Source organism: Scyliorhinus canicula, chromosome 16 (assembly GCF_902713615.1).
Source record: "Scyliorhinus canicula chromosome 16, sScyCan1.1, whole genome shotgun sequence".
In the NCBI taxonomy this organism is placed as follows: domain Eukaryota; kingdom Metazoa; phylum Chordata; class Chondrichthyes; order Carcharhiniformes; family Scyliorhinidae; genus Scyliorhinus; species Scyliorhinus canicula.
Window position 1 is genome coordinate 25,553,002 of NC_052161.1, and position 22,429 is coordinate 25,575,430.

Genomic DNA, 22,429 nt, shown 5'->3' on the forward strand with positions numbered 1-22,429 from the left:
ACAGAAGGTGATCTAATAGAAGTCTTCAAAATTATGAAAGGTTTTGATAGAGTTGATACAGAGAGAATGCTTCCTCTTGTGGGGAGGAGCAAACCTGGAGGCCGTCAATAAAAGATAGTCACTAAGAAATCCAAATTCAAAAAAAACTTCTGCACTCAGAGTGACGAGAATATGGAACTTGTTACAGAGGGAGTGGGAGTGAATAGTATAGATTGAGTTAAGAGGAAGGTTTCAAAGCACATCAGAGAAAAAGGAATAAATCGTTATGGTGATAGTCTTAGATGAGGAAAGCTGAGAGGAGGCTTGAGTAGAACATAAACATCGGCATGGATTGTTGGGTCGAATGCCCTGTTTGTAAGCCATAAATCCAATACATCTAATCTTTTCCTACATAAGTGAAGCAAAAATAGAAATAAATTGATTTGATATGATTACCATTGAAGAGACATGGTTGCAAGGTGACCAAGTTGTGAAATAAATATTTCAGGGTATGCAACATTTCAAAAAGTGAGAGAGGAGTGAAAATGGGAAGTTGTAGCCTTGATAATCAAAGATGACATAAGGACAGTAGTGAGAAAGGGTCTTGGTTCCGAATATCAAATTTAATAGAATTTTTGAGGCTATAACTAGAAGGATGGATAGTCAGTGGATGTTGTATATTTAGATTTCCAAAAGACATTCGATAAGTTGCCTCTAAAAAAGATTAATGCGCAAGATATAGGTTCATAGAAGTAATATATTTGCATGGAGAGGATTGGTAAATGGACAGGAAGCAGAGTCGGGATAAATGGACTTCTTCAAGTTAGAAGACTATAGCTGGTGAAATGTTTACAATGCTGATGTCTTAACTATTTGCAATGTATTTTTACCATCCCTATAGAGACCGATAATTTGAAAAATAGATTTGAATTCCTAGTGACCGACCTAAAGACAGGATTTCAAGTTATGTGATGTTCACTAGGACAAACAAACTAGAATCAAAATTGACTAAACATTACTTAGTAGGCAACTAATATTCTAAGCTACAGAAAATACACCCCTACTATTAGTTTCAACACACTCAAAAACTCTGTACCATATTTATATATAATAGCACACCCTCCACAGAATTCCAGTCTTTCCAGGAACTAGTCCAAAGTTACTCCCAGCTTCCAATGGGCTTACTTATTCCAGTTTTGCTGAGTCGTAATATCCAGTGACCATCAAAGGTCCTTTCTCTCATTCATCCAGGAAATCCTGAACAAACCTCCAGCAACATGGCTCACTCTGGTAATTCCTTCCCAAGGCCATGTCAAGATGAATCTGTCATCCCTTCAACCAGAAAACATATTCCTTACTGCATCCTGTCTGGTAGCCAACAAAAAAACAGCCATTTCTCTTCTTCAGTTGGCAACAGCTGCTCCCTGTCTTTTTCTTCATGATTCTTTTTCACTTTCTCTGTGGCCAGGGTTTTTTTAAAGTCAGACTGCCCGGGACTCTATAAGTCTGCAGAAAGCAAGCACAACTGTCTCTCTCTTTGTGTTCAGAGTGAAATGTGGCATTTGGGTTTCAGTAAATCTTGACCTGCGCCTCCTGACCTCATGGTAACCATCAACTGGCCTGTTGCCAAGCAGAGTGCAATGCAACTTCACATCATTCAGGGCATCTTGTTTTACCTTAAATTGAAAGTAGACAGTCCAAATAATAACCATCTTATAAAACCTTGCATTCATAAGAACCCTATTAATAACTTAGAAAAAGAGACCAAGGCAGCACGGTGGCACAGTGGGTTAGGCCTGTTGCCTCACGGCGCCGAGGTCCCAGGTTCGATCCCAGCTCTGGGTCACTGTCCGTGTGGAGTTTGCACATTCTCCCCGTGTTTGCGTGGGTTTCACTCCCACAACCCAAAAGATGTGCTGGTTAGGTGGATTGGCCACGCTAAAATTGCCCCTTAATTGTAAAAAATGAATTGGGTACTCTAAATTTATTTTTTTTAAAAGAAAAAGATACCAAGAGAAAAGTATCCAAGTTTACTGGCAATACAAAGCTAGATGGGAATGTAAGCTGTGAGCAGGACGCAAAGAGGTTGCAAAGACTGATAGACAAGTTAAATGAGTGGGCAGCGAGGTGGCAGATGAATAATGTGGGCAAGTGCGAGGTTAGTCACATTGGTAATAAGAATAGATTTGCAGAATATTATTTAAAAAGCATGACATTTGTAAATGTTGATGTTCAGAGAAAATTGGGTGTACTCGTACAAGGAACATCGTAAGTTACCACGCAGGCACAGCAAGCAATTAAGAAGGCAAATGGCATTTTGTCCTTTATTAAAAAAGGGTGGAGTACAAGAACAAGGAGATATTGTACATCTGTAGAGGCTTTAGTAAGACCATATCCAGTGTACGGTGTGCAGTTTTGTAGGAAGGATATATTTGCATTGGACAGCATGGTAGCACAGTGATTAGCACAGTTACTTCACAGCTCCAGGGTCCCAGATTTGATTCCCGGCTGGGTCACTGTCTGTGCAGAGTCTGCACATTGTTCCCGTGTCTGCGTGGGTTTCCTCCGGGTGCTCCGGTTTCCTCCCACATTCCAAAGATGTGTGGGTTAGGTGGATTGGCCATGCTAAATTGCCGTTAGTGTCCAAAAAATGTTAAGCGGGGTTACTGGGTTACTGGGATAGGGTAGATACGTGGGCTTCAGTAGGGTGCCCTTTGTAAGGGCCGGTGCAGACTCGATGGGCGGAATGGCCTCCTCCTGCACTGTAAATTCTATGATTCTATGATTCTACAGTGAATTTGTACAGATTGGCTCCTGGGTGAGAAGTTGTCCTATGATTTGGACCTCTACTTTAGAAGAAGAGTTTAGAATAAGAGGAGCCCTTATTGAAAAATACAACATTCTGAATGGTCTTGACATTGTGTGGTTCTTTCCCTTGGCTGGGGAATCTAGGACACAATCTCAGGATAAGGGATTGATTATTTAGGATTGAGATGAGGAGCGATTTCTTCACTCAGAAGGTTGTGAGTCTTTGGAATTCTCTACCCTCAGAGGGAACCAACGTAACCGAAGAACAGAAAAAAATAGGAGGAGGAGTTGGTCATTTTGCCCCTCAACTATCAGGCAGCCCAAATTATGGCATTGAGGGGTGATTTTCAACTCGGGAACAGGCAGAAAAAGGTAATCATGTCCTTGCTGCCTGCAATTCATTCCTGGCTGACTTTAAGTAAAGGGTAATGGGGTGACCGAGGTACAGATATTGGTTATCTGTCTGCACCCAAAGTGGGAAATCACTACTGCCATCCACCACGTCAATCCCAATGTCCTTTTTCCAATTGAAGTCACCCACAACCTTACAAAGTAGAGAATGTGTTTTCTAAGGGTATATTGTACCAATTTGTGATTGGCATGCAACATCGCCAGCTTCTGGTGGGGGAAGTCGGCAGAGCCATTCTCTTCATTTTAATGTCCAGAAAATCCTGCAGGGCCCACTGTTCTGCAAAATCCCAAAATGCCATCTTGCCCCTCGAGCCTGCTCCGCCATTCAATAAGATCATGGCTGATCTTTTTGTGCACTCAGCTCCACTTACCCGCCCGCGCATCATAACCCTTAATTCCGTTAATGTTCAAGAACGGTAAAAATGATTGGCAAGTCATGTTGTAGTTGTATAGAACCTTAGTTAGGCCACACTTGGAGTATAGTGTTCAATTCTGGTCGCCACACTACCAGAAGGATGTGGAGGCTTTAGAGAGGGTGCAGAAGAGATTTACCAGGATGTTGCCTGGTATGGAGGGCATTAGCTATGAGGAGCGGTTGAATAAACTCGGTTTGTTCTCACTGGAACGACGGAGGTTGAGGGGCGACCTGATAGAGGTCTACAAAATTACGAGGGATATATTTTAATTTCATGCCAGGCTCTCAAGGTTGCTTCAATTGGCTGTAATTAATGTCCAAGCTATGAAGGCTGAATTAAAAACAAACTATTTTACTAAGGCGAGCTTTGAATTTATTGCTTAAAAACTCGCAAATGTGTCACTCATTTGTAACTTCCCCAGCACAAAAGCTTACTGACTTGCATTACAAGACAGTGAGAGGTCACGTTGTATGGTAATGCAAGTAACTTCATAAGAATTCTGTCTCCAATCGGAAAAGAATTGACCTTTGTTCAAAGATCCGTGTTTATGTACAGAACTCTCTGGCATCAGGCCTTTCAAGCCCAGTTACAGATTACTTCGCGATTGCTGTCAGTAGCCAATATGATGTTACGTACTGTAGTTCTTCACTCATAGTTCCAGCAGTAGTCCAGCTTTTTCTTGCGTTAATGAAGTCTTCCAGTAAAATTGTTTGACCTCTATCTAACCTGTAAGTTTGCACTGTAAAGCAAACTAAAATATCTACTTTACTGTCATACCCTTTCAAAGCTTAATCTAAGGTAAATCCCACGGATCAGCATTTTTATCTGGAGGATCCAAAATCTTAATATGGAATTTGGAATTTTTACTGCTGGGAGCAACTCCAGGGCTTTGATCCCTACCCACCACAAAACTCTTGACAGGAACTGAGAGGTGTGCACCACACATGTTAGACTGCTAATGAATTGGACACAGATGCTCGCCATGATGATTGCCAATTAAGTGAATGCAGAAACACTAAGCCGCCTTGGAAAAAAAAACACATAGGCCACTAAACAACAATGGAACCTTGCTGCCAAGTGGCCAGTCCTCGACACAGGATGCATGCCTGCAGCCAATTTAGTTTAAGAGTGCGGCTGGTCAATGGCAGCGAGGCATCTGTCGTTCAACAATAGCTTTTGCAGCAGCAGAATGCAACAACCCATAACAAAGTGTAGACACAGTAACAGAATTTAGCACTGATCAAAGTTCAAAAGCCCCTTTGTCACATCTAGAAAATCTAGCACTCGCAATGCCTGATCTGGCATTTTTGCTGAGTTGATGCACAATTTTGTGGGTTGAACATTGTTTATTTCTTGTACACTCAATTCAGCATGCGTGGGCTGATTGATAATCAACAGTTTTACCATAGGAGTTGTTCACTGGTTTCTGAACTTGGAGTGTTAATCTTGTGTTTTATTCACTTTAAAAGTAGTAAGTGCAAATGGAATTATGTCCATTTTCCACTGGGCTTGTTTATTTCATTGGATGTTATGACTCTTGCCAGCCAAACCTTGCCCACTGGTCATCTGTAATAAGGTTCATTTCAAGTCTCACAAATGACTTAAGAGCCTCCTAATTATTTTGAGAACAGTCAAGAATGTTCATTCAGCTGTGACAACTGGACAGTTGGATACTATAGGCCCTGACTATATTCCAGCAATCGTACTGGAGACTTGTGTTCCAAAACGTGCCGCGCCCACCCCTAACCAAGCTATTCCAGTACAATTACAACACTGGCAATGTAGAAAACTGCCCAAGTATGTCCTGTACACAAAAGACAGGACAAATCCAACCCAGCCAATTACTGTCCCATCAGTCTGCTCTTGAACATCAGAAAAGTGATGGCAAGGGTCTTCAACAGTGCTATCAAGCAGCACTTGTTTAATATTAACCTGCTCATGGACACCCAGTTTGGGTTCAGCCAAGTTTGGAGTCACAAAGGAAGTTATTACAGTGGTTGGAGGTCTGTCACCTCAGTTCCAGGACATCATGGCAGGGGTTCCTCAGGGTTGTATTCTAGATCCAACCATCATTGACCTTCCGTCCATCATAAGGTCAGATGTACGGATGTTTGCTGTTGATTGTATTAGGATCAACATTATTTTGCGAATCCTCAGATACCGAAGCAGTCCATATCCAAATGTAGCAAGACCTGGGCAACATCCAGGCTTGGGCTGACAAGTGGCAAGTTACATTTGCACCAGTAACATGGCAGACAATAACCATCCACATCAAGAGAGAATCTAACCATTGCCCTTTGACATTCAATGGCATTGCTGTTACTGAGTCCCCCAATATCAATATCCTGAGGATTACCATTGACCAGAAACTGAATTGGAGTAGCCATATAAATACTGTGGATACAATAAAAGGTCAGGGGCTAAAAATCCTGTGGCAAGTAACCCACCTCCTGACTCCCCAACGCCTGAACAACATCTACAAAGCACAAGTCAGGAGTATGAACTTATGAACTTATGAAAGGAGGATGGCTGGATGTGGTGGGTTTGGGCCCATCTCCAGTGTGGTGGGTTTTGGCCCATCTCCAGTGTGGTGGGTTTTGGCCCATCTCCAATGTGGCTGGTTTGTCCCATCTCCAGTGTGGTGGGTTTGGCCCATCTCCAGTGTGGCAGGTTTGTCCCATCTCCAGTGTGGTGGGTTTGGGCCCATCTCCAGTGTGGCAGGTTTGTCCCATCTCCAGTGTGGCGGGTTTGGGTCCATCTCCAGTGTGGCGGGTTTGTCCCATCTCCAGTGTGGCGGGTTTGGGCCCATCTCCAGTGTGGTGGGTTTGTCCCATCTCCAGTGTGGTGGGTTTGGGCCCATCTCCAGTGTGGTGGGTTTGGGCCCATCTCCAGTGTGGCAGGTTTGTCCCATCTCCAGTGTGGCGGGTTTGGGTCCATCTCCAGTGTGGCGGGTTTGTCCCATCTCCAGTGTGGCGGGTTTGGGCCCATCTCCAGTGTGGTGGGTTTGTCCCATCTCCAGTGTGGTGGGTTTGGGCCCATCTCCAGTGTGGTGGGTTTGGGCCCATCTCCAGTGTGGTGGGTTTGGGCCCATCTCCAGTGTGGTGGGTTTGGGCCCATCTCCAGTGTGGTGGGTTTGGGCCCATCTCCAGTGTGGTGGGTTTGGGCCCATCCCCAGTGTGGCGGGTTTGTCCCATCTCCAGTGTGGTGGGTTTGGGCCCATCTCCAGTGTGGTGGGTTTGGGCCCATCTCCAGTGTGGTGGGTTTTGGCCCATCTCCAGTGTGGCTGGTTTGTCCCATCCCCAGTGTGACGGGTTTGGGCCCATCTCCAGTGTGGTGGGTTTGGGCCCATCTCCAGTGTGGTGGGTTTTGGCCCATCTCCAGTGTGGCTGGTTTGTCCCATCCCCAGTGTGACGGGTTTGGGCCCATCTCCAGTGTGGTGGGTTTGGGCCCATCTCCAGTGTGGCAGGTTTGTCCCATCTCCAGTGTGGTGGGTTTGGGCCCATCTCCAGTGTGGCGGATTTTGGCCCATCTCCAGTGTGGCAGGTTTGGGCCCATCTCCAGTGTGATGGGTTTGGGCCCATCCCCAGTGTGGTGGGTTTGGGCCCATCTCCAGTGTGGTGGGTTTGTCCCATCCCCAGTGTGGCTGGTTTGTCCCATCTCCAGTGTGGCGGGTTTGGGCCCCTCTCCAGTGTGGCGGGTTTGTCCCATCTCCAGTGTGGCGGGTTTGGGCCCATCTCCAGTGTGGTGGGTTTGTCCCATCTCCAGTGTGGTGGGTTTGGGCCCATCCCCAGTGTGGGGGGTTTGGGCCCATCTCCAGTGTGGCGGGTTTGGGCCCATCTCCAGTGTGGTGGGTTTGGGCCCATCCCCAGTGTGGTGGGTTTGGGCCCATCTCCAGTGTGGTGGGTTTGGGCCCATCTCCAGTGTGGTGGGTTTGGGCCCATCCCCAGTGTGGCGGGTTTGTCCCATCTCCAGTGTGGTGGGTTTGGGCCCATCTCCAGTGTGGTGGGTTTGGGCCCATCTCCAGTGTGGTGGGTTTTGGCCCATCTCCAATGTGGCTGGTTTGTCCCATCCCCAGTGTGACGGGTTTGGGCCCATCTCCAGTGTGGTGGGTTTGGGCCCATCTCCAGTGTGGCAGGTTTGTCCCATCTCCAGTGTGGTGGGTTTGGGCCCATCTCCAGTGTGGTGGATTTGGGCCCATCTCCAGTGTGGCGGGTTTGGGCCCATCTCCAGTGTGATGGGTTTGGGCCCATCTCCAGTGTGGCAGGTTTGGGTCCATCTCCAGTGTGGTGGGTTTATCCCATCTCCAGTGTGGTGGGTTTGGGCCCATCTCCAGTGTGGTGGGTTTGGGCCCATCTCCAGTGTGGTGGGTTTGTCCCATCTCCAGTGTGGCGGGTTTGGGCCCATCTCCAGTGTGGTGGGTTTGTCCCATCTCCAGTGTGGTGGGTTTGGGCCCATCCCCAGTGTGGCGGGTTTGGGCCCATCTCCAGTGTGGTGGGTTTGGGCCCATCCCCAGTGTGGTGGGTTTGGGCCCATCTCCAGTGTGGTGGGTTTGGGCCCATCTCCAGTGTGGTGGGTTTGGGCCCATCCCCAGTGTGGCGGGTTTGTCCCATCTCCAGTGTGGTGGGTTTGGGCCCATCTCCAGTGTGGTGGGTTTTGGCCCATCTCCAGTGTGGCTGGTTTGTCCCATCCCCAGTGTGACGGGTTTGGGCCCATCTCCAGTGTGGTGGGTTTGGGCCCATCTCCAGTGTGGCAGGTTTGTCCCATCTCCAGTGTGGTGGGTTTGGGCCCATCTCCAGTGTGGCGGGTTTTGGCCCATCTCCAGTGTGGCGGGTTTGGGCCCATCTCCAGTGTGATGGGTTTGGGCCCATCTCCAGTGTGGCGGGTTTCAGCCCACCCCCAACTTGATGGGTTTGGGCCCATCCTGAATGTGGTGGGTAGCCAATTAATACGGCATCTAATTAACTCCATTCAAAGGAGGATGTTTGGATTTTCCTATCGGCCTGCAGCCCCACACTGATGTGGACAATTTAGGTGCCCTAGAGATGGATCCTGGTGCTATTCTGGGTGGTGGGATTACGGGGGACAGGGAGCTGGGCTAGTACTCCAGCCAGGCCTGGAAGTCCTTCCTGCCTGTATATGGCTGCAGGCTGCCCTATAAAGGGACTTCCACCCCATCACCAATACCATAATGGAGGTCTGGCTGCAAGAACTTTTAATTAAAATTTTAAACCTGTGAACACATTGGGAAGAGTCACCTTCATATTGAAATGCCATGTCGGTTACTTACCATCCAGTACAGGCCGCCTCTCCTTTGCTGCTGGAAAGCCTCAAATTAGCTGCCCAGCTTGAAGAGCTCATCTGCCACCCTCAGTCGTGTAGACAACTTGTCTCCGTGCCAATTAAGTGCACCCCTCCCCCCACCATGTGAACGTAGAATCATACAATCCCGACAGTGTAGATGGAGGCTATTCAGCCCATCAAGTCTGCACTGACCTTCCGAAAGCGCACCCTACCTAGTTCCAATCCCCTGATTTATCCTTGTAACCCCACCTAATATTTGGACGCTAAGAGGTAATTTACTAGGGCCAATCTACCTAACCTGCACATCTTTGGACTGTGGAAGGGAACTGGAGCATCCAGATAGCACACATAAACACTTCAAGAATATGTAAACTCCACACACGATAGTTACCCAAGGTTGGAATCGAACCCTTGTCCCTGGCCATGTGAGGCAGCAGTGCTAACCACTGTGGGGCTGTGCCCCTAATGTTCCACCCCACCACTCCCCCCGACTCACCCCCAGCCAGTACTCTCCACTGTGAGTGGGTTTAGGACCTGAAAACAATCCCAACTCCTGACTCCAACCATAGGGGTTTTTCAATTACCCATTTAACTCCCTTTTTAGGCAGGACAGTAAGGTTTAGAGGGTTGACAGAAAGGGAGATACTTTTGGGGAAATGTTATATAAGGAGTGAACAGAAAGGATAGGTGAATATATGATGTAGTTGGGGGTGGCATGTGGTACAGTGGTTAGCACTGGGACTGCAGTGCTGAGGACCCGGGTTCGAATCCCGGCCCTGAGTTTGGTGGATTGGCCATGCTAAATTGCCCCTGAATTAGAAAAAATAAAATAATTGGGTACTCTAAATTTATTTTTAAAATTGTATGACGTAGATAATGAGGTATCACTGACATTGGTCAGTCATGTGCTAGACACATTGATTGGAAGAGAGGTTGGAACATCATTTTCAGAAACAATGTACCTATTCTGTAAACTGTTTAGTATAAGGGTCATTCTTGTTAATTCCTTTATTTCCCATTTCTTTTATTTTGCCGTATTATTTTTGATCCATGAATGATTAATGGACATGTATCTTTAAGTCAAGCAGCAGAATTCAGAAGTTACAGGAGAGGACACTCTGCTGGTTTGAACAGGAGCTTTAGATTTGTTGGCACCAGTGAGAGAGAGATGAGGTGGGACTCAGTTTGATTGATTGCCTGGTGGCCAATTAATTGGCCCAAAAGGCTGTCCTCTGCCTGGTAAAAGGTGGTGGCAGCACAAAGCCAAGAATCTACCTACTTTCCCCTGGGTTCTTTCCAGAAAAGTCACATTCCTGGGGCTGCAGAGTGTCTGAATAAATGAATCTACAGGAAAACCATTAAATGCTTCAAAGACAAGATGCTTCTCTCTCTTTCCCTAGAAATGTTGTAAATCCTGTACTTCTGAAACTACAGAGACCTGAATGAATGTATAATCAAAACTACGAGGTCTCCAGTGGCTGCGCTGTGCTCCATGGTGGTTGGACCATAGTTGTATTTGCTGCATATTTCATTATTGTTCTTGTTCTAAATAAACAGTAATTGTGTTTACATTTACAAACCTGGTGACTGTAATTATTGGGGCAGCCATCAGGACTGCTCAGCAGAGTGGCAGCACGATGGCGCAGTGGTTAGCCCTGCTGCCTCATGGAGCCAAGGTCCCAGGTTCGATCCCGGCTCTGGGTCACTGTCCGTATGGAATTTGCACATTTTCCCTGTGTTTGCGTGGGTTTCGCCTCCACAACCCAAAGATGTGCAGAGTAGGTAGATTGGCCATGCTAAATTGCATTTTATTTGGAAAAAATGAATTGGTACTCTAAATTTAAAAAAAAAGGATTGCCCAGCAGGTGGCATCGATATTCTTCGAGTGTGAGAAACCTGGATATTTCAAGCATTTCTGCAAATCCAACAGATAATTGAGGTAGAAGACAGGAAAGTATTTATGAAACACAATCCATCCAAGGAATCAAGACAAAAATTAAAGTTCCTAAGGGAAGTTATGGTCTTAGAATAGTCTTAGTCCAGTCTATTAGTCAGTTTCAATGCAAGCTTTTATACCACTTTTAAAATTGATACTAATACGGCATTAATATGATCTCAACTGGCTTCAGCCCCCTTTCATAAGAGGTAGCAAATTTAAAATAGGGATAAAGAGAAACTACTTTTCTCTAGGGGTTGTGAATCTATGGAATTCGCTACCCCAGAGTGCAGTGGATGCTGGGACAGTGAGTAAATTTAAGGAGAAGTTGGACAGATTTTTAATTGGTAATGGAGAATTGGGCAGGACCGTGGAGTTAAGGCCAGGAAAAGATCAGCCATGAGCAGATGGCGACGCAGACTGGATGGACCAACTGGCTTATCTGCTCCTATATCTTATGAATTTATGAACTGTGACTTGGGAAGGGGAAAGAGTAGGAATTGGAGTTGGGTAGAAGGTGTATTTGGAAAGGAGAGTTATAGAAATGCAATGGGTGAAATTCTCCGCCCCCCACGATGGGTGGGAGAATAGCGGGAGGGCCTTCGCGACATTTTTGCCGCCCTCCCGCTATTCTCTCCCCCCCCCCCCCCCCCCCCGCCGAAGTCCCGACCCGAATCGCTGCCGCCGTTTTTTTGCGGCCGGCAGCGATTCTCAGCTGTTAGATGGGCCGAAGTCCCAGCCCTTTAAGCCGTTTTTACGAACGGCAAACACACCTGGTCTTGCCGTTCGTAAAAATGGCGTGACTAACTCGCTATTAATAACCATGGCATGGGCCCGCGATCGGTGGGCACCGATCGCAGGCAGCGGGCCCGATGCCCGCGCACTACTTGTCCTTCCGCCGCCCCGCAGTATCCATTCGCGGGGTGGCTGAGGGGCAACCCGGCCCGCGCATGCGCGGGTTTCGCGCAAAAACGCGATGACGTCACCCGCGCATGCGCGGGTTGGAGTCTTCCAAACTGCGCATGCGCGGCTGACGTCATATGACGCGTCAGCCGGCGCTAACTCCGGCAAGCGGGCTTAACGATTTTCGTTAAGCCCGTCTTGCCGGAGCCTACGGCGTCGGGCTGCTAGCCCCGACCGGGGACCAGAATCGGTCCCCGGTCGGGAAGGGGCGCGCTGCCGTAAAACCCGCCCGGGTTTTACGCCAGCTTTACGATTTCTCCCGTTTTGGGAGAATCGCGCCCAATGTAAATAGTTAAAGACATTGGACAAGATTCTCTGGCCTCCCCGCGCCACGTTTCTCGGCACAGGGTGGCGGACTGCTGTTGGCCAGCATCAGATCTCCTAATTCTGCCGCTGCCAGTGGGATTTCCCATTGAATCGACCGCACAGCACCGGGAAATCCACGGTGGGGGTGAGTTGTCGGCATGAACAGCCGGAACACCTCTCACATTATTTCATATTGTTGTTGAAACCAGGATCGTATACTCAGGAACGGCTGTGCGGAGAGAGGTGGGCGTATAAGGGTCATCAGAGGGAATATGCTAATGTATTTGTTGATTTTCTACCACTGATATCAGTCAACTACATGTTAGATTCCTGAGAGTGAGGTTGGAATACCATTCTCAGGAGCAACATGGTTACTCTGTGACCTGTTTAGATGTAGTGCTAATAAACCAGTGTTCAGCAAGTACCAGGGTGTGCCTACGATCTGCCTGGTAACCTAGTACCATGTCTCGAGTCTGCAGATAAGAAGGACCATCTCAGAATAAAATATAGTGAGGAAGAAAACAAAGCATTGTAAGGTCCAGCATATGCCTGAATTCTGGCACTGTTTTACACCCGCTCTGGTGTTGCTTCTTTTAAACAATAGGAGAAAATGTGGACTATATACTTCCAGATTCTTTAGAAGCTATTCAAAGCGGTACAATAACATTTTAAAGAGATTTTGCATTATGTGGGATTGCTGGTTCCACAATTGCTAACATTGTCAAATAAATGTTATTGCCACTAATAACTCCAGTGTAACTTGCTAAACTAGAAAGTTTGAATAATGCAATAAGACGCTTTAAAATTATGCATTAAATTTGTGACGTGCCATCAAGACGGAGGTATTAAAGAACTTTCTCATCCATTGCAGTTATTTTCACATAGAGTAAATTGTTTTTTGCATTTCCCTTCTGAGGATAAATGTTTAGAAAAGTAACACTTCAGCCACTGCGACCATTTCTGCGAATGTGACAGAATTTTGTAATTTTCATTGGAAAGGAAGTATGAAAGATTGGGGACTGGATTCTCCGCACCCCGACGCCGAAATCGCGGCCTGCGCGGGGGCGGAGAATTCATTTTCCCACAAGGAATCTGGACCGGCGCCAGTTCCCCGATTCTGCAGGCCCCGACAAGTAGTGTACTCGGAGAGTATGCCACGCCACCTAGGACCTACCTGGGGCCCATTCCCAGAGGTCTGCTCCGCCATTCACGGCCCCCAATCGGCCGAAGTCTGGATGGCGTGGATCTAATGTGGTCCAGCCGGTCGGGAAACTCGCGTGGTGGCTGCGGACTCAGTCCACCGCAGCCCTGGTCAGGGGTGGGCCGATCGGGGGGGGCCGGGGGGGGGAGGGGGGGGGGGGGTTTGAAGGCCGGGAAATGTTTGTGCGGGCAGAGAGGTTCAGTCACGCGGCTGATTGGGGGTTTATTTTTAGGGTCCAATTTTGCGATCCGAAACCACCATGGAGCACGGCGCAGCCACTGGAGGCCTCCGCCATGCGCATGCACGGCCTCCAACCCGGAAGTGCAGAAGCCCGTAACTGCAGCAAAAGCTGCTAGATTTACACACAGTCCCTGCTAGCCCACTGCAGGGTTAGGAATTTGTGGCCCTTTCGTGCCAGTTTTTCTGGCGTGAAACTCCACAGTTTTAACGCTGGCGTGGGGACGTAGTCCCAATAATGGAGAATCAAGCCCTAGATGTCCTTTTGATGGAGGTCGCCCTCATTTTAAGGTGTTTTTTTTTTCTCGTTTGGATCTCTCTATTGCCTGCAATGTCCAAGGCCCGGAATGTAGATGGATATCTTACGCTTGAGTGAACTAACGCAAAAGAGTCAGTATCCTGGAGTGAAAAAAGGGTGAGAGTTCTGCTACAATGCACATTGTCTGGTGTGTAATTTTACATTATTGGATTACTGGTGGAGCATGAAATGGAGAATGATGACTCAGTCCACCCATGCATCAGTTTGTATATTATCATTATTAATGTTTTAATGTTCTTTATTGAAATCTGGGACAATATTGATGAATTGCTATTAATTTTGTGACCAAGCTTCTTTGATAACTCAGTTGCAGTGTCCTTTGCCAGCCAACCATACAGAGTAGGAGGATTGAAAATCGTATTCCAAATCTGTGGAACTCTTTGCCGCTGAAGGCTGTGGATGTCAAATCACTGAGTGTCTTTAAAACAGAGATAGATCGGTTCTTGATTAATAAGTGGGTCGGGGGTTATGGGGAGAAGGCAGCCTTGGTTTAATGGCAGAGCGGACTCGATGGGCCGAGTGGCCTAATTCTGCTCCTATGTCTTATGTCTTATTTCTCTTTATTGTGAGAAAATTATTCTCAAGAACAATAATGCAAGCTCAGCTTCCCAGGTTAAAGAGAAAAATAATCAACCAGACTGCTGCTCCTGATAACTATATAGTGATTCTTGTGTATGTTTGCACCATTCAAGACATTGCGCATACATCTTTAAGGAAGTATATCCTAAACTGCTGTCTGCCACAACATAGCTTTGATGGGTAATCGCATGAGACATGCAGAAAGAATACAGCAGCACTGTTTCAGGTCAGACTGGCCTCCCAGTTAACATTGCTTGGATGTAGTCGCACCTTCAAATAAAGAAGCCACGTTATTGTTTTATCAATCCGTGTCATATGATTAGTGTTTGCAATAAACAGAAGAATGCAAAAATTCCCCCCCCACACACACACACACATATACACACACACTCATATATATCATATACACACACATATATTATACACACACACATACATATATTATACGCACACACATTATACACACACAAATGTACACAGACATATTATACACACACATACACATAGTACACACACATTATACACACATATTACATACACACATTTTATACACACACATTATACACACAGATTATACATACACACATTTTATACACACACATATTGTATACATATTATACACACACATACACATCATATATACACACAGATATTACACACACATATTATACACATACATACACACACATATTATACATATATTATGCACACACATGTCATCAGGCTTATGCACTCTTTAGTTATCTTCTAAACCTCTCACACTTTAATATAAAAGCTCCTCAGAATCTTTCTTGAGTGTAGGTTGATGGATAAATATAGTACCACACATTTTCATAGTTACACTATTTAACAGTACTGAAATTGGATTTACTTTAAGTTTGTCCCAATGTCAAACTTGGCTCGGTAAATTGTAAGGACCATCTGCATTCACGTAATTGATTATATCTGTCCAAGAGCTGACATTTTAATACAGAAATGGCTGTATGATGTGACTTGTGGAACATTGGAATGCCAGAGCCACAATTTTTCCCATCTGTGCTTTGGGGGGGAGAAGATTCGCACATTGACAAATGAAGCACCAACCCTCCTTTAACTTTTCAAAACTGATCATTATTATTACAGCTGAAGGTGTTCACACTGCATTGTCCTTTAGGGACAATTGTTCTGATTCAAGTTTGCTTCTAAAAATAAGAAATATATAATTGGTGCATCATTCTGCCACCATTACAGCAAGACATTTGCAGATGGCTGTGAATGTATTTTCAAAATATTAATCTAACCCAGATTTTGTATGCAATGTGGCTGAATGTAAATTTCTTGCAATAGTACTGAAGCATTTACAAAATGCCAAGATTTTTAAGCCAACAAAAGAAGTTGGTTCTGTGCCCTTTATTAGTGTAATAACACATTTAATGCCAATGCAAAAACTCAACATGACTCCCTTAAGGTGATAATGACAACATCTGGCATGTTCATTAACTTGTTCATCAGCAAGTGGCTTGGTTTTGCTGTGATGAAAAAACTTGTATTTAATTGATGATTTCTTTCGATTTTTTTAGCGAGGTGTCCCACAGATAACGAACATAACTTCCCAAGATAAAATATAGCTCAAGTTAGTCTGTCCATTACTCATTTCCATACATGTGTCAGATCAACATGGAAGGGCAATATTAGTTGAAAAGGTCAAATGCACAGAGGCTAACATGACTCAATGGAAAGATTGAGCATTATAAGGGTGGAGAGGAACATTGATCATACATGCTAGAAGTAAGAATTAAATGTTCAGAAAAGGCACTCTATTCAGATAACAGATTTTTTTTTGCAATTAATCCTTCTTACAGCCAGCAAATACATCTGGAAAATTATGTTGCTATGTTCTGCACATTACTGAAGATGGATGGGTCAAGCCCCACTCCATGCCCTTGTGGTTCAGGCGAGTGCAAGATCCATTGACTTGGTTTAAAAAAATGGCAGGGATTTCCCCTGCTATCACCAATTACAAATTAATGACAGATTATTCATCTCTTCTGTGTTTGTGGAATCTTGCTCCACATAAAATGGGGACTGCATTTTCCCCATTTATTTTAACTGACTAATTTCATAGGCCCCGGGATCATCCATAGTTAAAACTGAATATCTAATCAAATACATCTTCAGCATAAATAAACATTTGATTGATTGAAGCAAAATAAATGTTTAATGAAGGTTCAAAACAACATTAAAACAAGTACATGCTTGCCGCCATTTTACTTTCCCTTTCAAGAAGGAGTAGGCCCCATAATGTGGCCAGGCCCAGGCAATGACACATACAAGGCACAGTTAGGTATCATTTAAAAAAAAAATTTAGAGCACCCAAATATTTCTTTTTCCAATTAAGGAACAATTTAGCGTGACCAATTCACCTACCCTGCACATTTTTGGGTTGTGGGGCTGAGACCCACACAGACGCAGGTAGAATGTGCAAACTCCACACGGTCAGTGACCCGGGGCCAGGAACGAACCCGGGTCCTCAGTGCCGCGAGGCAGCAGTGCTAACCACTGCACCACCGTGCTGCCCCTACTGTTAGGAATCATGATCATTGCTAGTATTTCACCCCAGTGCCACAGTATGTTTGAAAACTCATTTAATCTCGATTCACAATACTGTGCAGTCATTTTTTATTATGAGGGAAAATGCAGTCCCCATTTTATGTGGAGCAAGATTCCACAAACACAGAAGAGATGAATAATCTGTCATTAATTTGTAATTGGTGATAGCAGGGGAAATCCCTGCCATTTTTTTAAACCAAGTCAATGGATCTTGCACTCGCCTGAACCACAAGGGCATGGAGTGGGGCTTGACCCATCCATCTTCAGGTTCAGAGATGAGAATGCCACCCAGTGTGCAAAGCTAACATTAACATCGTGTGGAAGGGCAGCACGGTGGCCTAGTGGTTAGCACAACCGCCTCACGGCGCTCAGGTCCCAGGTTCGATCCCGGCTCTGAGTCACTGTCTGTGTGGAGTTTGCACATTCTCCCCGTGTCTGCGTGGGTTTCGCCCCCACAACCCAAAAAATGTGCAGAGTAGGTGGATTGGCCACGCTAAATTGCCCCTTAATTGGAAAAAATAATTGGGTAATCTAAATTTTAAAAAAATATAGTGTGGAAGACAGAAAATGTCGAAACAGATCTCACATGAAATTAGAAGTTGCTGCCCATTCCGAGGCACAATAACAAAAGCATGTCGTACGTCATACAAATATTCATCAAGGAACATTCTTTGCCACACAGTGCAAAAGATTCATTTGAATGGCTGGTGCTTGAATAAAATATTCACTGATGAGGCCATTGGCTAATATGAATGTTGCAGATCCTCAATTTCTGAATTGAGCTTCTTTTTCTCACATGTGGGTTGATCCTATGTTGACTTTTATTTTTATTTTCCCCAGCACTGGATCAGCTGCTTGCAGAACTTGAGACATTTTTGAAGTTACTGGATAACGAAAACCTCAGCCTCAGTGCCTTAGCCAAAAAATATGCCTTATCAGATCTACTTCACAACATCATCAGTTCTTCAGGTCAGCATTTGATTTATCTTTTAGTATAATAGTAAAGATTATGGGCGGGATTCTCCGCTTGCCGACGCCGATTTTTTAATCGGCGATTGGGTGGAGTATACCTTTTTCCGACCGAATTGGGGTGGTGCCTGCTTTCAGATGCTCCGCCCCCTTCAAAACGGCACCATTGGGGAGTGCGACACACGCCGTTGGGACGTCCTCAGGACAATACCTGAAGGCCCTCTCCCGATGCTCCGCCCCTGATGGGCCAAGTTCCCGACCAGGTAGTTGACTCATGGGGACTGTGTCCAGGGCCGCCAGAGTCGAGGGGGGAGCCATGTTGGCTTCAGTGAGGGCTGGGGGAATTGGTGGGGGGGGTGGCCCGGGGGGGAGGGCCTTCCTGTCCAGTGGGGGGGGACTATCAGGCAGCCGGCGCCATGTTGTACGACGCAACTACTGCAGGTCGTCGTTCAGGAATGGTAAATAAATGCTGGCCTAACCAGCAACATTCAAACCCCCAGGGCCATTTTTTAAACATAGAGGCCATTCAAGCCCCTTAACCCGATTCCAATTTGAACCTGACTGATCTGTATCTCAACCCTCTTTGGTTCTATAATCCATCATACCCTTGCCGAACACGTTGAAAGGCCCCTGTTGGGAAGTGTACAGATATTCTCCATCTCGCCAGCCGGCCATTGGGGTTTCCCACAGTGGGCAGCCCCAATCCGTCAGGAAATCCATGGGTTGCTGGCGCATCTGAGAACCCCGACAGCAGAGAATCCAGCCCTTGAAATTTGTACAAAAAATGTTTTTAAGTGAGGGTATTACTCATAGATCAGAATCATACATTACCTACAGTACCGGAAGAGGCCATTCATCCCTTCAGGTCTGTACCATCCCTTTGAAAGACAACCTGACCTAGGCCCTATAACCTTACCTGAAGGAGCAATTTGGCATGTCCAATCCACCTAACCTGCAAATTTCTGGACTGGGGGGGAAACCAGAGCACCCGGAGGAAATCCACGCAGACAAAGGTAGAAAGTGCAAACTCCACACAGTCACCCAAGGTGGGAATCGACCCGGGTTCCTGGCGCTGTGAGGCAGCAGTGCTAACCACTGTCGGAACTCCACAGGAAAATGGCCACTAGGGCTGAGGGACAGGGCGGTTTACAATGCCTTCATCCTCGCCTGAAACAAGAGAAGTTACGGGTTTCAGTTAATCCTTCAGCTGAAAGGTCCCTCATTTGTGCAGCAGCTGTCAAAGACCTTCCTGTCAGTAGAATTGCTGTATTCTTACATGATTTCTTTTTTACATGCTGAATACTGAACCGGTAGCAGGATCTTAACCCGTCTCTCCTGCTGATCCTCAAGAAATAGCCTTTTGAGGGCGGCATGTGCCGCAGTGGTTAGCACTGGGACTGCAGCGCTGAGGACCCGGTTTCGAATCCCGGCCCTAGGTCACTGTCCGTGTTTGCACATTCTCCCCATTTCTGCGTGGGTTTCACCCCCACAACCCAAAAGATATGCAGGTTAGGTGGATTGGCCACGCTAAATTGCCCCTTAAATGGAGAAAAATGATTGTGTACTCTATATTTTAAAAAATAAATAGCCTTTTGAGGTTGCTAAACTCCTTCACTTGTACTTCAAGTGACTTTTTTACTCTGGATTGCAAGGGAAATAAAAAATATAGAAAATGTTGGAGCTGCAAGGAAGTCAGTCAACATTTGAAAAATAAAGATAGGTTAATGTTCTGGATGGGATCTGGGAAAGTATTGTGCGATTGTAGTTGAAAATTAGTTTATTTTCATATCATCTACTCCTTTATATGACTTCAGATGAATACAGAATGTAAGCATGATGTTGCTAATGTGGAAAATAACGGCTCATACATTCATAACACTCCAACCTACCATTACCGTTTGGAATTGGTGACAATTGTTCACTGAATCCAAAGTTTCAGAAACTTTCCAAGACTCTTACATTTTCCACCGGATTTGATCCCATCAATCAGCTACTTCAGTAATAAGGAAAAGAGCACTGCTCTATCATTGCTTTGTTAATCAAGCATCTATGTTAATATTAAATATAAATGCAGTTGAAGGGATAGTGAAAAAACACCTTTTCAGAAAAATACTATTATGCAAGAAAGATAATGAAGGCAAAACTTGAACAATGCAAAGAAAGCCAAGTTCTGCACATTTTTGCCTGGCTGACTGCGTCTTTGCTTTAAAATGGCATATACAATCACATTTCTCCCAAAGTCAGCTTTAATCTTAGCAGTTAACTACTTATCAACATATTGGCAAACCTTTTTCTTTTTTTTAATAAATTTAGAGTACCCAATTTTTTTTCCAATTAAGGGGCAATTTAGTGTGGCCAATCCACCTAACCTGCACATCATTGGGTTGTGGGGGCGAAATCACGGACAGTGACCCAGAGCCGGGATCGAACCTGGGACCTCAGCGCCGTAAGACAGCAGTGCTACCCACTGCGCCATTGTGCTGCCCGTCAAATCTTTTTCAAGTGCCCTCTGTCCATCATTAAACTACTTTCGTATTGCTTACCAACCAATTTGAACTGTAACAACACCTGTTTCACTTTACGTAGCACATCCAAATCGCACCAACCTTTTAAAATCAAGTGTTTTCCTGTGATGTTTTGGAAGTCCTTTTTATTTCATTTTTGGGATGTCAACTTGATGTAAGGTCCCTAATTATCCTTCAGAAGGTGGTGGTGAGCCGCCTTTTTGAACTGTTGCTGTCCCTGAGGTGCAGGTACACCCCCAGTGCTGTTAGGGAGCGAGTTGCAGGATTTTGGCCCATGAGGGACCAGCAATGTAGTTAGTTGCAAGTCAGGATGGTGTGTGTCTTGGAGGGGAGCTTGCAAGTGGTGGTGTTATCATGGCCGGAATTCTCCGGTATCTGGCGGGTGTTCCCAGAACCGCTGGCGTAATCCGTGCACATGCGCACGGGGTTTCTCCTCCGCACCGGCCATGGTGGAGCTTTACACAGGCGCCGGCATGGAGGGAAAGAGTGCCCCCAGGGCACAGGCTCGGCCACAGATCGCTGGGCCCCGACCGCGGGCCAGGCCACCGTGGGGGCCCCCTCGGGGCCGGATCCCCCCGCGCCCCCCTGAGGACTTCGCTAGCCGCCCTCGGAGCCACAGCCCACCGGTACGGACCTGGTCGAATCCACGCCGGCGGGATCGGCCGAAAACGGGCGGCCACTCGGCCCATCGGGGACCGGAGAATCGCCAGGGAGGGCCACTGCCAACGGCCCCCTACCAGTGCAGCGTGATCCCCGCCCCCGCCAAAAAAGTAGCGCCGGGGAATTCGGCAGCCGGTGTCGGAGCGGTGGGAGGTCGGAGATTCCCGCCCCATGTGTCTGCTGCCCTTGTCGTTTGAAGTGATGGTGGTCGCAGGTTTGGAAGGTGCTGTCAAAGGAACATTGGTGAGTTGCTACAGTGCATCTTGTACAGTATATACACTTCTGTCACTGTGCAACAGTGGTGGAAGGAGCGATTATTTAAGATGACCAATGGAGTGCCAGTCAAGCTGGTTGCTTTTTCCTGGATGCTGTTGAGCTAGCTAATTGAGAGTTGTTAGATCTGTACTCATTCAGGCAAGCATAGATCATTTCATTGCACTCCTGATTGATGTTGGACATATTTTGAGGAATAAGGTGATGCATTACTCACCGCAGAATAGATAGGGCTGGATTCTCCGCAGCCCCACGGCGCAATCACGTTCGGCGCAGGGTCGGAGAATCCACTGTCACACCGAAATCGAGCCCGGCGCTGGTCTGGCGCTTCTCCGGGATCCGAGAATCGGCATGATCGCGGAGTACTCTGAGCGGTGAGGGCCCATTGACAGAGGCCAGACCAGCGATCTTGCGCTCCCGACCGGCCGAGTTCCCGACGGCGTGGAAATAACCTGCTATTGTCAGTTGGGATGCTCGCATGGTGGCTGCGGACTCAGTCCACAGCCGCCCTGGTGGGGGTGGGGGGATGGATCACCTGGGGGGGGGGGGGGGTTCCTTATACATGACAGGAGGCCAGATCCGCGTGGTCAGATCTTCGGGCATGCAGCCGATCGGGAGGGGTCTCTTTTCACAGTGTGGCTCCGCGGTCCGAGTAGCGTGCGCATGCGTGGACTCCACCGCGCATGCGCCGGTGGTGACGGCAGCGGCCGCTGACGCTCCGACGCATGCGCGGACTCACGCCGACCGGCGAAGGCTTTTCGGCCAGCCCCGACACCGATCGGCGGGGCGCCAAAAGTCATTGGCGCCAGTCGGCGGAGCGGGAGCCACTCAGGCGCGGGCCTAGCCCCTAAATGTGCGGAGAAGTCTCCACCTTTTGGGGAGGCCCGACGCCGGAGTGGTTCTCGCCACTCCGGTACGCTGGGAACCCCGCCCCGCCAAGTAGGGGAGAATCCCGGC

At 46.8% G+C, this 22,429-nt stretch overlaps 1 protein-coding gene across 4 annotated transcripts in view; it reads left to right on the forward strand.

Moving 5' to 3' along the window:
* The window catches only part of afap1l2 (actin filament associated protein 1-like 2), a 251,042-nt gene that overhangs the window by 106,780 nt on the left and 121,833 nt on the right, over positions 1-22,429 (forward strand). For all 4 annotated transcript variants that reach the window (XM_038822031.1, XM_038822029.1, XM_038822030.1 and 1 more), the window contains exon 2: positions 17,886-18,014. In XM_038822031.1, the coding sequence (XP_038677959.1) occupies positions 17,886-18,014 (129 nt within the window). The remainder of the gene's footprint in view (positions 1-17,885; positions 18,015-22,429) is intronic.